The 17,916-nt window shown below is 36.8% G+C and overlaps 1 protein-coding gene and 1 pseudogene across 1 annotated transcript in view; both read left to right on the top strand.

Moving 5' to 3' along the window:
- LOC101660793 (N-acetylated-alpha-linked acidic dipeptidase 2) overlaps window positions 1-17,916 on the top strand; it is a 68,440-nt gene that overhangs the window by 40,097 nt on the left and 10,427 nt on the right. Inside the window, exons 9-16 of the mRNA XM_004708894.2 lie at window positions 1,085-1,170; window positions 1,486-1,605; window positions 1,708-1,790; window positions 9,574-9,637; window positions 10,808-10,875; window positions 12,894-12,985; window positions 14,911-15,001; window positions 16,627-16,891. Of these exons, the coding sequence (XP_004708951.1) occupies window positions 1,085-1,170; window positions 1,486-1,605; window positions 1,708-1,790; window positions 9,574-9,637; window positions 10,808-10,875; window positions 12,894-12,985; window positions 14,911-15,001; window positions 16,627-16,891 (869 nt within the window). The remainder of the gene's footprint in view (window positions 1-1,084; window positions 1,171-1,485; window positions 1,606-1,707; window positions 1,791-9,573; window positions 9,638-10,807; window positions 10,876-12,893; window positions 12,986-14,910; window positions 15,002-16,626; window positions 16,892-17,916) is intronic.
- Window positions 5,278-5,682, top strand: LOC115870482 (annotated as a pseudogene).

Here is a 17,916-nt window from a genome sequence, read left to right as displayed (position 1 = left end):
GGGCAATGAATGTACAAATGTGCTTTACACAATTGATGTATGTATGGATTGTGATAAGAGTTGTATGAGCCCCTAATAAAACGATTAAAAAAAAAGGATATAGATAACATTTTGAAAATCTAAACAAATAGCCCATGTTTATTTTAACATTTTTATTAAAATAGATAATTTTCTCCTTCCTTGTGTTTTACATTATTGCTTATTTAATTTTTTCACATGATGATGTAATTTTAATAATAATAATAATCATAGGTTTAGGCCCATATTTTCAGAAGCAATATTATTGTTATTTATTGCTAATCTTTACCACTTAGTAGCAAAAATGAACTCACTAATGACTTACAATGAAAGATTTCACTCATGGATTGGAGGTTTACCCCTCTAAATGCACCTTTAGTTGAATAAAATATGCTTTGAGGAGAAACTGTGCTTAATATATAGATTTTAATGACTTACTAGGGTGTCCATTATTATGATTTTTTTTTAATTAGAAGCAACTGGGGTTTTTTACTTCCTCAACCCTCCCCCCAATAAAAGATCTTAATTCTTTTCTTCCTGAAAAAGAAGTTTAACGTTGTCTGAAAGTGTATCTTTTTTCTTAACTTGAAGATAGTTAATGTGTCCAGAATGGATGTAAATACCAAGTCAACTTTAAAAGAATTTGTTTATACTTTTTCATCCAACAGATAGAAATCAATTTTCCTTGTTTTTGTCATTAAGCCGGGTGTGTTTAAATTTTTTTAGAATGAACTCATAAGCCTAATACTATTTTGACTTATATAATATTTTGAACTTTAAATTAATATCACAATATAGCTGTGAGATAGGAGGAATAAGAAATATTAGCCATCAGTTTAAAAAGTTTTACTTCAATATGCATATTCAAGAATATAGGACTAAAGTATTATGATGTCTTCAACTTATTTGCAAACGGCATACGATTTACATGGTGGATCTAGGGAATTTATTGCCCCCTTGTACAGTGTTGCCTGTACTTTTGAAAATTTTTATTGGAAAAAGTTGGAAGAAAATGTCTAGATAAAATTCTTCCTTGAGAAATAATTTACTTACCTTTAAATTCTAGGAAGATTAGAATGCATGTTCATAATATCAACAAAATTACAAGGATTTACAATGTAATTGGAACTATCAGAGGGTCTTTGGAGCCTGGTGAGTCAGTGGTTTTGTTTTTTATTCTCTTTCTGCAAAAATGAAAGGAGTCAGATAAAGATCAATTTGAGTCAACAGTGACCTTTGCTCCCCCAGCCCCAGCTAACATAAACTAGTAAATTGGTGGTGGTGGTGGGGGGCAACTGTACTACACTAAAGAAGATTCTACATTTTAAGTGTGCATTTTCTCTATGGAGGAAAGCACAGCAAGAGGAAGATTAGTTTAAAATAATAAGCTACAGCTCTTAATATTGTGTTCAAAATAGTAGTTCTTTTAAACACGTACTTTGAACATTTAAACGCATTCTTTTCCAGATAGGTATGTTATTGTGGGAGGTCATCGGGATGCCTGGGTACTTGGAGGCATTGACCCCACCAGTGGAGCTGCTGTTTTGCAAGAAGTTGTCCAGAGTTTTGGAAAACTGATGAGTCGAGGTAAGTAATATTCATTGGTAGATGCTGCCAGAAAGTAATTTCCTTTTTTTTCTTCATGTGGAGGCAGATATAATTAATGATGTCTGTAAACCATGATTACAGGCTGGAGACCTAGAAGAACTATCATTTTTGCTAGCTGGGATGCAGAAGAATTTGGACTTCTAGGTTCTACAGAATGGGCAGAGGTAAGTAAAAGAAGATTATTCCTATGTTCTTTGCCAACAGGGATCAAATGTATGTACATCAGGATGGCCACAAACAAATACCAATGGTTCACTTCATTTTTACTTTCATATTAATTAGCAAAACAGAATAATCTCTTAATTAGTAGACTTCAAAATATTCATTATTTTCAAAATACTTTTTCTCTATTTGTATTTGTTTTATGAACAATAGTAAAAAGAAATAATCCAGAAAATAATCAAAAGTAGCAAGATGTTTTCTAAGAATTTTATTGATATGTATTCCACAAATCATATAACTCAAAATTTAAACATATTAAAAAGAGTTGTTGGAATCATCACCACAATTTAAAAAATAAATTTTAGAACATTTTCTTCTTTGTTATTCTCATTATTATTAGCTCTCCATTTCCCACCAAGCTTCCCTGCCAGAAACCCAACTATTAATCCAGTTACTGTCTCTATATCTTTATTTATCTATTGTGGATTTCTTATCAAGGAAAACAGATAAATGAAACAAAAAGCAAAAAACAAACCCAACAATAATAACCAAATAAGACATTGAAAAACTTGCACTGAAAAGTTAACAGATATTTTCTGTTATTATTTTATTCAGATATTTCTATTATGATGATAATTGTTTATTATTTATAAAAACAAACAAATTTAAATGGGTAAAAAGGGACAATAAATGATAGTGTTGAATTTTAACCTAACTACATCTCCATTAGTCCCCTTTCCAATTCATTCTCTCTTATAGCAAGGCTATTCACATGCCTGGTTAATGGTTAGAAGAGATTCACAGAGGATTATTTCAAGTGGGGACCCCGATTTCACTGCCCACCATCACCTTCTGCAAACTGGGTGCTTAGAATGTACTAATGCTGTTCCCTCCTTCAAAAACTAAACGAGACCAAATTCACTGGCATCAGGTTGATGCAACTCACAGCGACCCTCTTGGACAGGGTAGAACTGCCCCAGTGAGTTTTGGAAACTGTAACTGTTTACAGGAGTAGAAAGTACTTTGTCCCATGGGACGGCTGGTAATACCAAACTTGTGACCTTGCAGTGAGCAGCTCAGGGCTTAGCCAGGACGCCAATAGAGCTCCTTTATTGTTTTTGATCCTTGGATCACATAGGCCAGTGTATGTCTTCAGTTTGACTTAGCTGTCACCTCACTTAGTTTATTTCTTTGTTTTAAATCATTTTATTGGCGGCTCGTACAGCTCTTATCACAATCCATCCATCCATCCATTGTGTCAAGCACATTTGTACATTTGTTGCCATCATCATTCTCAAAACATTTTCTTTCTACTTGAGCCCTTGTATCAGCTCCTCAGTTTTCCTTCTCCCTCTCCCACCCTCTCTCATGAACCCTTGATAATTTATATATTGTTATTATTTTTTCATGTCTCAAACTGACTGATATCTCCCTACACCCACTTTTCTGTTGTCCGTACCCCTGGGAATGGATTATATGTAGATCATTGTGATCAGTTCCCCCTTTCTCCCCCACCTTCCTCTTCCCCTCCTGGTATTGCTTCTCTCATTAGTGGTCCTGAGGCATTTATATGTCCTGGATTTCCTGTGTTTCCAGCTCTTATCTGTACCCGTGTACATGCTCTGGTACCGTGTACATGCTCTTGTTTAGCCAGATTTGTAAGGTAGAATTGGGGTCACGATGGGAGGTGAGGGGAGGAAGCATTAAAGGACTAGAGGAAAGTTGTATGTTTCAACAATGCTATACAGCACCCTGCCTGGCTCATTTCTTCCCTGTGACCCCTCTGTAGGGGAGTGTCCATTTGTCTACAGATGGGCTTTGAGTCTCCACTCCATGCTCCCCCTCATTCACATTGATATGCTTTTTTGTTCTGGGTCTTTGGTACCTGATACCTGATCCCACCAACACCTCATGATCACATAGGCTGGTGTGCTTCTTCCATGTGTACTTTGTTACTTCTCAGTTGGATGGCCACTTGTTTATCTTCAAGCCTTTAAGACCCCAGGTGCTATATCTTTTGATAGCCGGGCACCATCAGCTTTCTTCACCCCATTTGCTTATGCACCCGCTTTTGTCTTTAGCAATCATGTTGGGAAAGTTAGCATCACGGAATGCCAGGTTATTGGAACAAAGTGTTCTTGCTTTGAGGGAGTGCTTGAGTAGAGGACCAATGTCCATCTGCTACCTTAATTCTTAACATATAAATATATGTACATAGATCTATTTCCCTATCGTTATATATAACTATATTTACATATGTACATGCCTATATTTAGACCTCTATAAATGCCCATTTGCCTCCTAGTTATTTACTCTATTTCCTTTTACTTTCCTCTTGTCCACCTGTCATGTTCGGCCTTCATTCTGGTTTCAGTAATTCCTCTAGGTTACATTGCCGTTGATCAAGCCCTACCAGGCATCATATGCCCTCCTCTCCATTGATTTTACATCACTTGTTCCCTTGTTGCTGGGTGGTTTGTTTTATGATCAACTTTTAAGACCATAAATGTTTTTTCTGATAGCTGGGAACCGTCGAATTTCTTCTCAACACTTTGCTATAGTACTATATCTTCAGTGATTTCTTTATGAGGGCAAACATAAATGAATTGTTAGTGCCATGATTAAGTGTGAGCTCAAAATCAATTCATGTATTTATGGTTTATTTATGTCCCTGGTCCAATTTAACGCCATCATTATCCTTTTATTTGGGAACATTCTAAATCATCTCCATGGGGCATATCATAACTCTTTTGATAGTATCTATAATTTAGCCAAGCTACAAACTTTGAAATACTATTTAGAAAAGCAAAGTATGCATGTATAGGACAGATTTTTGGACTAAAATACGTGGATTGTTGGCCTGTATAAATCGAAAGGAGCTCTGGTGGTATAGTGGTTGCATGCTGAGCGATTCTCAAGGTCGGCAGTTGAAAACCACAAGCCACTCCATGAGAACAAGATGAAGCTTTCTCTTCCACCTTCAGAGCTGCAGTCTCAGACATCCTGACGGGCAGCTCTACCTGTCCTACAGGGTCACTATGCATCATAATTGACTCAGTAACAGTGAGCTTGAAGTTTGGTTTTTACAAATCAGTCAAGTGATGAGATTCTTCTTATGCAAATAGTGAGGGTTGGAGATAGGGCAAAACTTTCAAAAAGGCAGAGCTGTGCTTGCTAGACTAAGACAAGCTATTTGAAAAAAAGGGCACAGAGAGCCTGAGAATAGCAGTGATATGGTAGTCCCAAACTTCCGTTCGGTGGGTAACCTCCAAACAAGAGATATGAACCAAAGTCCAGTGCTCTGCAACCTTGGGATAGCAGTCATCTGATTCTTTTCAGCCTTTAAGTTCAAGGGTATTACAGTTCCTTAAATCTGAGTAACAAGCTGTTTTGACATGGGAATCAACTTGTGTAAAATGTGGATCCTTGAAGTTCATTTTCACTTTCCTTGGAGTTCTTCCATTTAAGAAAAGACCTTCCTTGGCCACGATGCATTTCCTGGCCACCCCATTCCTGCTTCTGGTGCTCAATACTGCTTCATTAGCTGAGCGGTGAGTTTTAAGGACTGTTGGTTTATGGTTGGAGCTATAAAGGAGGTGAATGTGAGCCCATGCCCCAACCAGTCATGCCAGCTGATCAAAGGACAGTCTTACAGTCTTACAGCCACGGCGCATGGCCTTGTGCTGGGCTTTCCCGATTTCCAGTCCTGTGTCTGATGGTCGCAAGAGTGGCATCGGCTGCCCTGTCCAAAAAGGAAAGAGCTCCAGCTACCTGAATAAACTCCCCATGCAGAGTGAATTCCCCTCCAGAAGGCTGGTGGTGAAGGGGGAACTTGTGGAGGACAAAAGCCAGGATATCCTGTGCTGGGTAATGCTGCTGCACACCAAGGCCTAGAGGCCCTGGATGCCAGGATGTCTGTCTGGGCCTGTGAGGGCACCGATGGGAGAAGGGGGAGGAAAGTGGAAGTGAAATCCAGTTTAAAACGAAATCGGTGCAAGAAGAGGAAAGGAATTTCCACACTGCTATTTTACACCACTCAGCCTCCCAAACCATCTAAGATCCATTTCCGGAGAGCTCAAAATGATTTCCCTTTTATAAGAAGGTTTGAAGGAAAGAAGTTGAGATGAGACTGTCGGACTAAGGGACTGGTTAATTACCTTCACTGTGCTTTGCGGGGGCGGGGGGGTGGGGTGGAGGGACACTAGGAAAAGATGCCGGCAGATCAAACCTGAGGAGACTGCTTAGAGTTCTCAGATAACTTGCCCTCGGGTTGGTGACTCATGTTGTAGCACAGCTGCCAAACCACATCTGTCCAGTCGACACAGTACATCTACACGTTCTCCCAGTGCCGCAGTGAGTTCATTGCGTCTGGCCAATGAGCACGTCCAGCTCCCTTGCTTCACCAGTCAGGACTTGCCTTCCTATAGTGTCCAGGTTTCCCTGCAGGGCGTTTTACCACGGAACATCGGTGCTGGCTGGCTGATTCTCTGTGGTTAGGTCCTGTCTCCTTGATGACTTTAAAAAATTGATTATTAGGTGTTTGATTTTCTTAAGCAGGATTAACCAATGTCTCTTTATGCACCTAGAACTGTACCTTGAACACAAACTTGTCAATTGTGAAAAAAAAGGAAACATAAGATGTTCTATTAAAATAATGATATAAGATAATTCCATGATTACAGATTCCATGTAAAATGATAACTATAAGCATATTTTACCATTTGCACACACAAATGTGTGTATTCGGTGCAGTTTAATTGACTTACATTATAGTTCCAAGAGTTTGTGTTTTTCTTTATTTAGATGATTGATTTTCATTTATTAGCTCTTAACATTTTAAGTGTCTTTCTTAAGCTCCTTTCATTTTCTTATTTTAACCTCTCAAATATTTGTAATTTCTTAAAGATAAAGTAAAATCATTACCTTTTTAAAAAAGCGGGTACACTGGATAAGCACTTAGTACTTCTCTTACTTTCTGCTGTCATTTATTCTTATCCTTTTTAATAAAATTGTTTAAAAACATGACATACATATATTGCCATTGTGTGTCATTTCTTAAATGGTTTACCCCTTGTTGAGCTCCTATTGTGTGACTTAAAATAATTAAAATAATCTGAGGCCAAAAAATGAGGTTATAAAACCACACATTTACTTTCCCAGTGTCATTTGTGTTGATGCCAGGAGAATCAGACTTTTAATTATTACATTGATGTTAGAAATATGTGTGTGCAAATTGGAGTTTCATTTGAATTACATTGCATTAATTAAGGTTATCTGCCTTTGGAAATGTATACCCAAGCAAAACCAAACTCACTGCCACTGAGTCAATGCCTGCTCATAGCAGCCATCCAGGACAGGGTAGAACCATCCCTATGCCTTTCTGAGACCATAACTCTGCACAGGAGTAGAAAGTTCCCACTTTCTCCCTCGACGCGATGCAGCTGATGGTTTCAAACTGCTGACCTTTTTTGGTTAGCAGCCCAATGTATGACCACTATACCACCAGCGCTCCTTGGAAATACATAATTTCTTATGAATACATGCATATATATATGTTTATCTATTTCTATAAACTCAGTAGCTTAAACTAAATATGGAAGAAATTGAATACAAAATAAATTTTTCCTTGATATAATACATGTGAGTTAAAAGACAATTTCAATACTCAAAATTTGATGTTTTCTACCTGGTTGTTGATTCTCTACAGCAATATTTTACATTCTTTAAATAGGTACAGGGATCTTCATTTCTATTTTAAGTCTGTAATAATGGTAGCTTCCATATTTACAGTGAGCAGTTTCAAGGAGACAAATGAGAATCCTTATCATAACCATACACAGTTTTCATTGTTTTTATGCTAGCATGTAACTGGCAAGTTAACACTCTGAAGAAAGAAAGGTGAAGGCGTCTCTCAACATTTTTCTATCTGTGTGACTACATTAGTATTCTCTATCTTTCTTGAATTTGTGTATTTGTGTGTGTATTTGTGAATGAGGGAGAGAGTGATTGTCTTATTTTTTCCTCAATCCATGCCTCTTTCTTCCCTTCTAGTTTTTATCTGTTTAAAATATGAATAAATTGAAATTTCCATTTTTCACTTTTTAAAATGAAAAATTTACTTGGGTCTCTACTACCAATAAATATCAAACTTCATATAAAGACAATCTGATGCTTAGGGATAAGTGGTTAGTGACATTTTAATGAGACCATGAAGCACACTGGCTAAAAGAACCTTGCTGGTTAATTCCAGCACATTCTTTCTATTCTTTGTGATGTGCTCTGTTCATAACTGGGCACAAGTTCCTTTCTGTTTCCCTTCCTTGATGTGCAATGTGGATATAGAAAGCCCATTTGCCACCATTTGGTTACTTAGACACTTTGAGCATGATTGTGGCAGTTTTTGCATAACTTTTAAATAGAAACATCTGGCACTCTCTGTATATCTTGTATATTATTGATGCCATCTTAGAAGAAAAATGTAATGGTAGGTAAATAAGTATACCGACTGGAACAAATACGATATATCCAGCTGCAAAATAAAATCCCAGGCCTTTTGAGTATTAAAAGCAAGCCACTGTTCACTGAGGGGGAATGTGCACCCACTGACTCATGGTGTCTTTGACATAGATGGGGCTGTAAGGACCTAGAGATTTGAGGACTCTACTGTAGTGTTTCCCACTCTGTCCTCTCTAGCCACCATGGATTATATAGAAAGATACAAAAAAATCGATATGCATGCATGTGATGAATAATAATGCTGAAAAAGTATTAGCCTACCAAAGACACAGCCAGGCTTTCAAGAATAACTTGACATGACTTTGGTTTCCAAACGCATGCGCATCTTCTGCAAACATGAAATGAAACGAGGCAGAGTGTGGCAAGTGTAAAGGAGGCGTTCATAGGCCGTTGGGTCCATTTCCTTTTGTCTGTGTTTATGCAGATTTTCAGCGGACGTAAGCAGATGTTGGCCAAAGTACTGCCTGTCTTGGTCATGTCCTGTTTGAGGGACATCAAAAAGTTCATGGAAAATTGGAATGAAAAGATAATGGCATTTTCCCACAAACTCTTTTGAAGCACCTTGCATAATTCGTCGAACGTAGGATAACTTCCACAATAGCAGTTGGGGGTTTTGTTTGTTTAAGTGTGGTTCTGGTGGTGCTCCTGAGTGTTTTCTTTTGAGAAAACGACAAATGCCACTGGTTACAGCCTATTCCTCCACTGCCTCACACGCTCCCGTCTTCGATGCGTGCCTGCCACACTACTGCCAGTGACTTCATCTGAGAACGCTTCTCATGGCAATTGTGTATGTGTTTGCATTCCAACTGTGTTCATTAAGGAGTGTGTAAATTGCATATGTGAAATAAATGTAAATACTAATGCAAAAAAAACCACCACCACCTAAATAAATATCAAACTTCAATCTGTAATCTTTTATATGTCACCAGAGACTTGTTGGGAAATACAGATGTTTAGGTCTTTATCTTTCAGCAAGACGGATTTCAGGGAGTGAGACTTTGAAAATAGTTGCGTCTCTAGGTACCCTCCTATTACTACAGTTACTCCGACTATACAGTATTCATTTTGTTTTATTATGTTTTAATTGCATAATGTTTTATTACTTAGCTAACCAGTTATTAGCGTTTTCTTATAAATTGATGATTATGATGAGGGGTATTTGATTCATAAAGATATTTGTATACTACTTTTTCACCACATTAATTTACTTGTTTAAATTTCTACAAATATTAATAATATGAATAAAGTAACTACTTGTTTCAATTCAAGGAAAATGCAAAAACACTTCAGGAGAGAAGCATTGCTTATATCAACTCAGATTCATCTATAGAAGGTAAATTTTATTTCAGATGCTTTTAGACAATGTGCCATCTTTTAAACCTATAAATTCCAACTTGCTAACTATCGTAGAAGAGATACTTCAGTTCCATCTTCCTTTTCCATTTCACTACAGCAAAAGTCACTAGATTATCTGCTGTTTAGCTAAACTATGCATACTAATTTCTTTTGAATTCTCCTATCTTAAAACTTTTAGTATTACTAATATTCTTCCTATGGACATAGTAAGTTCTTTTGTCTAAAGATCTCTAGTCCCATAGAAAATATATCCTGTGTTTATTGGGGAAAAATTGAACAAACTTCCTCCTCCTCTTGCACCTGATATAATGATCATGGTTCTAGACTTTCATTGCATTTGATTATTTCTAGATAAGTATCAGAATACATGCTGGCTACTGACCATTTCAGTCTACTGCCTTGATATGTAGTATTGAATTGAACGGATGAGTAATATACTCCTGCTATAGTCTTATCGAGTTCTTTGCCAGCACTCCCCTAAGCCATGCTGCCTTGGGTAGAACTCTTCGGATTGGTGGGAACTGCTACCCTAGTAGTCAATGACCGCCTTCTTCTGGCTAAAGTGTGTGCTGCAACCTTTCCTCCTGAAGGACTAGTTACTCCCCGTGTATGTCCTTGGAGTTAGGGCATAAGACCAAAGTCTATATTACAGTTTGTTTATAATTACAAAGTGAAGTCACATTTATAAGTATGGAATCGCTCTTTTTTTAAATCGTTTTATTAGGGGCTCATACGACTCATCACATTCCACACATACATCAATTGTGTAAAGCACATTTGTACATTCATTGCCCTCATCATTCTCAAAACATTTGCTCTCCACTTAAGCCCCCGGCATCAGGTCCTCATTTTTCTCCTCCCTCCCTCATGAGCCCTTGATAATTTATAAATTATTATTTTGTCATATCTTGCCCTGTCCGACGTCTCCCTTCACCCACTTTTCTGTTGTCCGTCCCCCAGGGAGGAGGTCACATGTAGCTCCTTGTCATCGGTTCCCTCTTTCCAACCCACTCTCCCTCTACCCTCCCAGTATCGCCACTCACACCACTGGTCCTGAAGGGATCATCCGTCCTGGATTCCCTGTGTTTTAAGTATGGAATGTCATGTATAGTTATGAAATAATGTGTCTTTATTATTTATTTTTCAGGCAATTATACTCTCAGAGTTGAGTGTTCGCCCCTTCTTTACCAACTGGTGTATAAACTGACAAAAGAGGTAGATAAGTGGATGTGTCTTAATGCTTTTTGATGAATGAGCCTTTTGCTTCTTAATTAGTAGTACTTATTATTAAGTACCAGTGACAGAATATATCAGGTTTGTGTAATTAGCAAGTTCTTGCTTGTATTATTAGTGTGACGTTGTCATGAAGAATGTAGTGTCAATGTTAGTGTTCCAGTGAACCTTCTTGCTAGCAATCATGCACATAGGTGTACTGTGTAGAGTACATCATTTTCACGTGGGAGAGGAATTTGGTATAGCAGAAAGAACACTAAGCTGGAATTTTAAAGTGCTGGGTTCAAAGAGAGATTTTGCCACTCATTTACTCAACAAATATTTATTTAGTATGTAGTTCCTCTATGCCAGGCACTATAAATATAGCAGCAAAAATAGTTTAAGGTAACTGAATCCAATGACTTTAGAATCTAGATATCTGTACTAGAGACTATCGAATGCAGAGAGCAATCATGGAATGGAGAGAAGTATGGAGAAGGTTGGAGGAAGGTGGGGTGCATAGGAGGAGGTTTTAATGCTTGGACTATCAAATGCAGGGAAACATGAGAGGCAGAGAGTAGGCATTCTCAGCAGAGGGCACAGTACTTGAGAGAGATAAGGAGATATGGAAGAACATGATTTATTTCAATGTGACTTAAAAATATAGTGTTGGTAGAGAAATCATAAGAGATGAAACCTGACTACTAGGCCAAGGTGTCCAGAAATCTGCTGATGGGCGTCATTAAGGAACTCTTAATGCAGCTGTTTTATATGTTGTTTTATGCATTAGAAAGCGCACTCTCCTATCAATCTGTCAGACAGATTATTTAGTAGCAAAGCCTAAGGTGGAATTTCAAGGAAAAAAAATACATGCTTGCTTACTTTATTAATATTAAATGTAATTGCTATAAAACAATCCTGCCAAATCTAAAGCATGGTGAATCTCTGATGGATTAACTATGTATCTGGCTCATCTAATACCGTTGTTATATTTAATTAGTTCCCTGAAATGGAATTTATAATAGGGGACAGATTGAATTTTTTCTTTTCCTTCATAAACTTCAACTCTCCCTCTAATTTTGCCCCTCCCTTTCAATTGACAGTTATCTTTAAAGATTGATTCTCTCAAATGACAGGCCCCTTATCTTTCCTGTGGATAAGTGCTCTGCTGCTAACGGGAAAATTGGTGGTTTGATCCACTGCCACTACATTAGAGAAAGTTGTGACCCTCACTTCTGTAAAGATTAATCAAAGCCACTACTGTCAAGTCAATTCCAACTCTTAGTGACCCTATATAAAACCCCAAACAAACTTGCTGCCATTGACTGATTCCCACTCATAGTGACCTTACACATAGCAGTGTAGAACTGCTCCGTGAGTTTCTGAGACTGTAACTCTATACAGGAGTAGAAAGCCTGATATTTTTCCTTCTGAAGGGTTGGTGGTTTTGAACTACTGACCGTGAGGTTGGCAGCCAAACACCTAACTACTATGCCACCAGAACGCCTTAGCAACTCTTTATAGGGATTCCAAATCTTTATAGAAGCAGGCAGTCTCATCTTTCTCCTGCAGAAGTAGCTGGTGGTTTCGAACCACCCACCTGGAGGTTAATAGCCCAGTGCCTAACCCAAAACACCACCAGGACATGATGGAAATTCTATGAAACAGTTCTACTTTGCCTGATAGGGTCACTATGAGTCTTCCAACTCCTCTGACTATACAGTCAGAGCACACACACACACACAAATGAAGTTTGCCAAAATAAGCAGAAAATTACATCTTAGACTCATGGAGATTCATGGCAAGATCACTAAAATGGAAACATCACAAATAAACAAGAATGTGAGATTTTTAAAATTAATTTTTTTCTATTTTAAAATAGATTTTTTTAAATGAACATGATATGCATACAGAATGAGGTAGAAGTTGATGATGTGATGACAACTAAATGCATGATTTTATATTAGCATAACTTTTGTTGCTTCTGCTCTAATTCCCAATACTTGATTCGTCTTTTCCAGATCTCCAGCCCTGATGATGGTTTTGAAGGTCAGTCTCTTTATGAAAGCTGGTTGAAAAAGGACCCTTCACCTGAAAATGGAAATGTCCCTAGGTAAATTTCCTATGTACATCTTTTCTATTTTGGACCCATTCTGAATTCTTTGCCCTTTGTCTTTCTAGATATCAACAATTTGGGTAGAGAAAAGATTATCCCAAGGGGTCCCTTTTATTTTACTGATTAATCAACAGAGTTGAATCTCTTAACCTGTAATGCCAAAACCAAAAACCAAAAACACTGCCATTGAGTTGATTTCAATTCAGAGCAGTAGAACCCCTTTACAGGGCTTATAAATCTTTATAGGAGCAGATAACTTTTTCTTTATCCCTTAGACTAGCTGGTGGATTTGAACTTCTAACCTTGAAGTTAGCAGTCCAATGCTTATCCAATAGAGCTTAATGATAATAATAATAATAACCCACTGCCACGAGTCGATGTCAACTCATAGTGACTTTATACCAGAAAAACCAAACTCATTGCTATCAAGGCAATGCCGACTCACAGAACAGGGTAGAGCTGCCCTGTGAGTTTCTGACATTGGAACTCTTCACAGTAGTATAAAGCTCCGTCAGCTCCATCTTTCCCTCTCATAATGGCTGGTGGTGTAAAACCATCCCTTTGGTTTTCCAAGATTTAAATCTTTGCAGAAGTACACAGCTTCATCTTTCCCACAGCAGATAAATCTAATTTTTAATATTTTAATCAAGATGACTTTGTACATTAGTCGTTGCTTTGCATTCTTACAAAGCATTTTATTCTGTTATGTATTAAATACCTTCATAAAAATGATAATGAAGTAAAAAACAGATGATAAATTGTTTGCTTCAAAATGTACTACAAAGCATCATCAATAACTACCATAATGAGTTTTTAGCTGTAACCCCTTTGGATTTCATTTATACAGAGATTTGTTTTTACCTCTTCTCATTCATACTACAGAACTTATTTTATTTTATGTTTACTGCTTTTCTAGTGCAGTATTATTATTTCTAATATCAGCAGATCACGGTAGCAGTTTATAACTTATATATCCCAGATCAGTACTTTGAAAATTTAAATGTGTTTTCCATTTCCCTAAGTAATACATGTTTATTCTAAAATATTGTTAAGTAGAAAACATTTTTAAAAACAGCTAAGTCTTAACCTCTAAAATAAATATATTTTAGAAATATATAGTTGTTTATCATGCATATAGAAAGAAATTTATATTTTGCCTTATTGACTTAACAGAATATCACAAAGTATTCCAGATCATTTAATTATATTATGTTGGTATATAAGGGGCAGTTCTACTCTGTCCTATAGGGGTCTCTGTGAGTTAGAATTTAGTCAATGGAAGTGAGTTATGTATATATGAGGGTGCTTCAAAAAGTTCATGTGAAAGTTGAATCAAAAGAGAATGAAATTGCTACTTCAAGTTTTTGAAGCCCCTTTTTATATGTCTCTTGTTTCTTAATTATTTGCAAAGAATAATGCACTCATTTGTACATATACATATTAATTTATTCCTGAAATGAAATAAGCCAGGTTTAGAGTCTTCATGATCTTAAATATAGATGGCCTCACTGCAAATTTTGTTACTAGACTATGAGTTCTTTGAAAGCAGAGCTAGATAGTCCATTTATTATTTTCCCCTCTAAACAAATTCCAAAAATGTGCTGAAAATATAGATGAGGCTATCCTGACTAGGCAGTCATCTTTGCTGGCCCTGGTGGTTGTAGTCAGTGAAGATTTACATACTTATCAAAGCAATTTTCCCACACATGAAAAGCAAGTGTCTTGAAGGAGGCATACCTTTTCCTAGCCCTTGTATGTGTCCCCTGTAGTTTCTCGTTATTCTGAGGCCAGGCCTATTTGTCTTCTCCCCTTACATGCATGGCATTCACTTTATTTAAGCATTGTATGTATGTATATATAGTTTGCTTGTTTAATATGCATGCATTTATTTATCTATCCACTTATTTATATTGCACATTTAGGATCAACAAACTGGGCTCTGGGAGTGATTTTGAAGCTTATTTCCAGAGACTTGGAATTACCTCAGGCAGAGCTCGTTACACTAAAAACAGGGTAAGCTGTATTACATTTTTGAATCCACAGCATGTCATCCATATTTATTTGATGAGAAGTTCTGTCATTGAGTTGTTTGGCTCCAGATACCAGGTTTGACACCTAGCTTGGAAAGAATTCCCACGGTAGAAAAGGGCTTCATGAAATCCATTTGTTGATCGACTAGGAAGCACTGTGGGTTTCTTGGTGAAATTTTAGCCAGTTGAGATATTAAGTGACGTGGTAGGTAGTTCGTGGAGCATGGCCAGGTATTGAATAGCTGGTGTCAGTATCCAGTACTTCACATCCTTTTCCTGAAGCGGGTTTTGTTGGAATAACTCATTCTCCAGTCTTGTAGACTCCGTTGTGCCTTTTCTGAGGAAAATGTGCAGTTCGAGATCATATTAGAATTAAGGAAAACACTGAGCTCAGATTTTCTATTGTTGGGAGTCCCTTTCCCATTCCGAGTCTGGCCTCCTTTCTGAGTCAGGGCTCAGAGATGGAGAATAAGACAAGTCTCTCTTACTATTAAATTTGGGCCTCTTTTCTATTTACACCATGATCACTCAGACATCAGAAGGACATGAAAGTACTTTGATATACTTGACCTTTACCATTTCATCTTTATCAAATACCAAATTGAAGAATCTCCAATACATGGCTATCAATAGATGGAGATTTCTCACTGGTGTCACGGATTTCCACTTTCACCCTTCCATGGTGATGTACTTACTGTCTTGCTTGCCCAGACTATACATCAGTTGAAAGTTTGACTATGCAGAAAACAGCTATGAACAAAGACATAAATAAAACCAGCTTCAGAATACCCAAAATACATGCATAAAGTTTATAATAACAACCATTACACGTTAAAAAGTATAAGTTAAATCTTCTTTAAGGCTTATTCACTTTTATTCTCTGTCATCAATCAGAACAAAGTTGCCTCATTTCTAAGTGTAAATTAGTTTTAGAATATTGGCTAGAAGGAGAGGCACTTATATAGGGAGAGTGATGCTCAAGATAAGAGGAGCGATAGCTTTATAGCAAGGTAGTAGAAAGTAAAACTGAAATTAGGAAATGTAGACTTAAGAACTCGAAACACTTACACAGGACTGTCCATGTCATAAGTTATGTTCACGCAGAGTACTCTACAGAATAAAGCTTAAGTGGCACTTCGATATTTACTGCTTGAAAAGTGTAGTGAATTGGGTAGATGTATAAGGGAAATGATTATAATTATGTGATAGTGCTTAAAGGCAGAATCTTTACCTGTATTTAGCTACCAAGAACCTTTATTCCCAATCAGTTGATAATTTTGTACTGCACTTAGATACAAATGATATGCATTTTTAATTTTGGGTATCAGAAATATATAAAGGAGGTTTCAATTTTGAGCATGCATTATTTTGGATGAACATAATATTTCCTGGATTACATGAATTATAAAATGAATGATGATAAAGTTTCAAATCTGTGAACAGTTAGTCGTACATTTTGGATCCATATTAATTTCTTTTTTATTGTTTCTTCATGATGAAAGCTAAGATTCTATTTGGCTGTACTTTTTCTGTAATCATTTTTAGTCAGTTAAATATAAATTGAATAGTTAATTTTTGTATGTGCTTTCTTTTTTTTCTTTTTAAAAGAAAACAGATAAATACAGTAGCTACCCAGTCTACCACACGATTTATGACACGTTTGAATTGGTAGAGAGATTCTATGACTCAACCTTTAAGAAACTGCTGTCTGTGGCTCAGTTACGAGGAACACTGGCATATGAGCTTGCAGAGTCGAGAATCATTCCTTTCAACATTCAAGACTACGCAAAAGCTTTGGAAAACTATGCAAAGAATATCCACAATTTATCCAAGAGGCATGACAAGCAGTTGCAAGACCATGGGGTATCGTTTGGTAAGAAATGGCCGAACAATTACTTTATAATCTTCTGTGAAAGTGAGAGCTCTCAGATAGCATCCTGTTGTGATCGTGCATGTTGGTTCATCCTGGAATTTAACCCTACCTCATTCATTCATCCTGAAAACCTATTAAGGAATCTGATATGTAGGCTCAATCTATTTTGTCTGAGTTTGTTTTAGAGACATTGTGTTAAATATTTTCCCTATATCACTGCCTTGAAAATCTCTTCATTTTATATGAAAAAAATATAAAATTTTAGTATAAATGTGTAACAACATTATAACATTAGAAGGTCGATGAAACCACCAAGGACTACATTATTCATATTTTAAAAGCATATGTTATTTTGCCTACATGAGGATTTTTTAAAACATAATTATAACATTCTTTTCTTTTAGGGTGGGTTATTAATGGCCTCTTTTCAATACTAAAATAACCAATTATGTAAAATATGGTTTAGTAGTTTCCTGACTCAAGCCCTGGTGTCACTATGTGACTTTGGAGAAGTTACTTCATCTCTTTATGTGTCAACTATCTTATTAGTAAAATAGTCACAAAGAAGATCGATGAAGTGCAGAGAGCTGAGCTCAAAGCAAAGTGCAAGAAGACAAAGGGAAGCAGTGTAATGAAAGCCTTGAGTAGCAATATTGAAAAATCCTATGGGCAAAAGAACTTTTTGGTACATTTTGTCATTTCAAGAGGCAGCATATGATTAAGAACCAATCGTATTAAAAGAGGAATTCCAAGCTGCACCAAAGGTATTTGCAAAAGACAAGACTCCCAGAATTGATGGAATCCCCCCTGAACTGTTTCAACAAGTTGATGCACCACTGGAACCACACACGAGTCTATGCCAGGAAATGTGCACAGCAGCTATTTGAAAGAGATCTCTCTGTGCTCCTTCCAAAGAAAGGCACTTCAACAGAATGCAGACATTGTCAAACAATTAATATTACACGAAAGCAAAATTTTGCTGAAGATAATTTAAAAACAGTTGCAATGGGAGTTGCAATATATGA

The sequence above is a fragment of the Echinops telfairi genome, unplaced genomic scaffold, assembly GCF_000313985.2.
Source record: "Echinops telfairi isolate 266 unplaced genomic scaffold, ASM31398v2 ScPeMD7_1713;HRSCAF=2227, whole genome shotgun sequence".
NCBI classification, from domain to species: domain Eukaryota; kingdom Metazoa; phylum Chordata; class Mammalia; order Afrosoricida; family Tenrecidae; genus Echinops; species Echinops telfairi.
The sequence above is the reverse complement of the archived record's forward strand: the minus strand, read 5'-3'. Positions and strand labels throughout refer to the sequence as shown.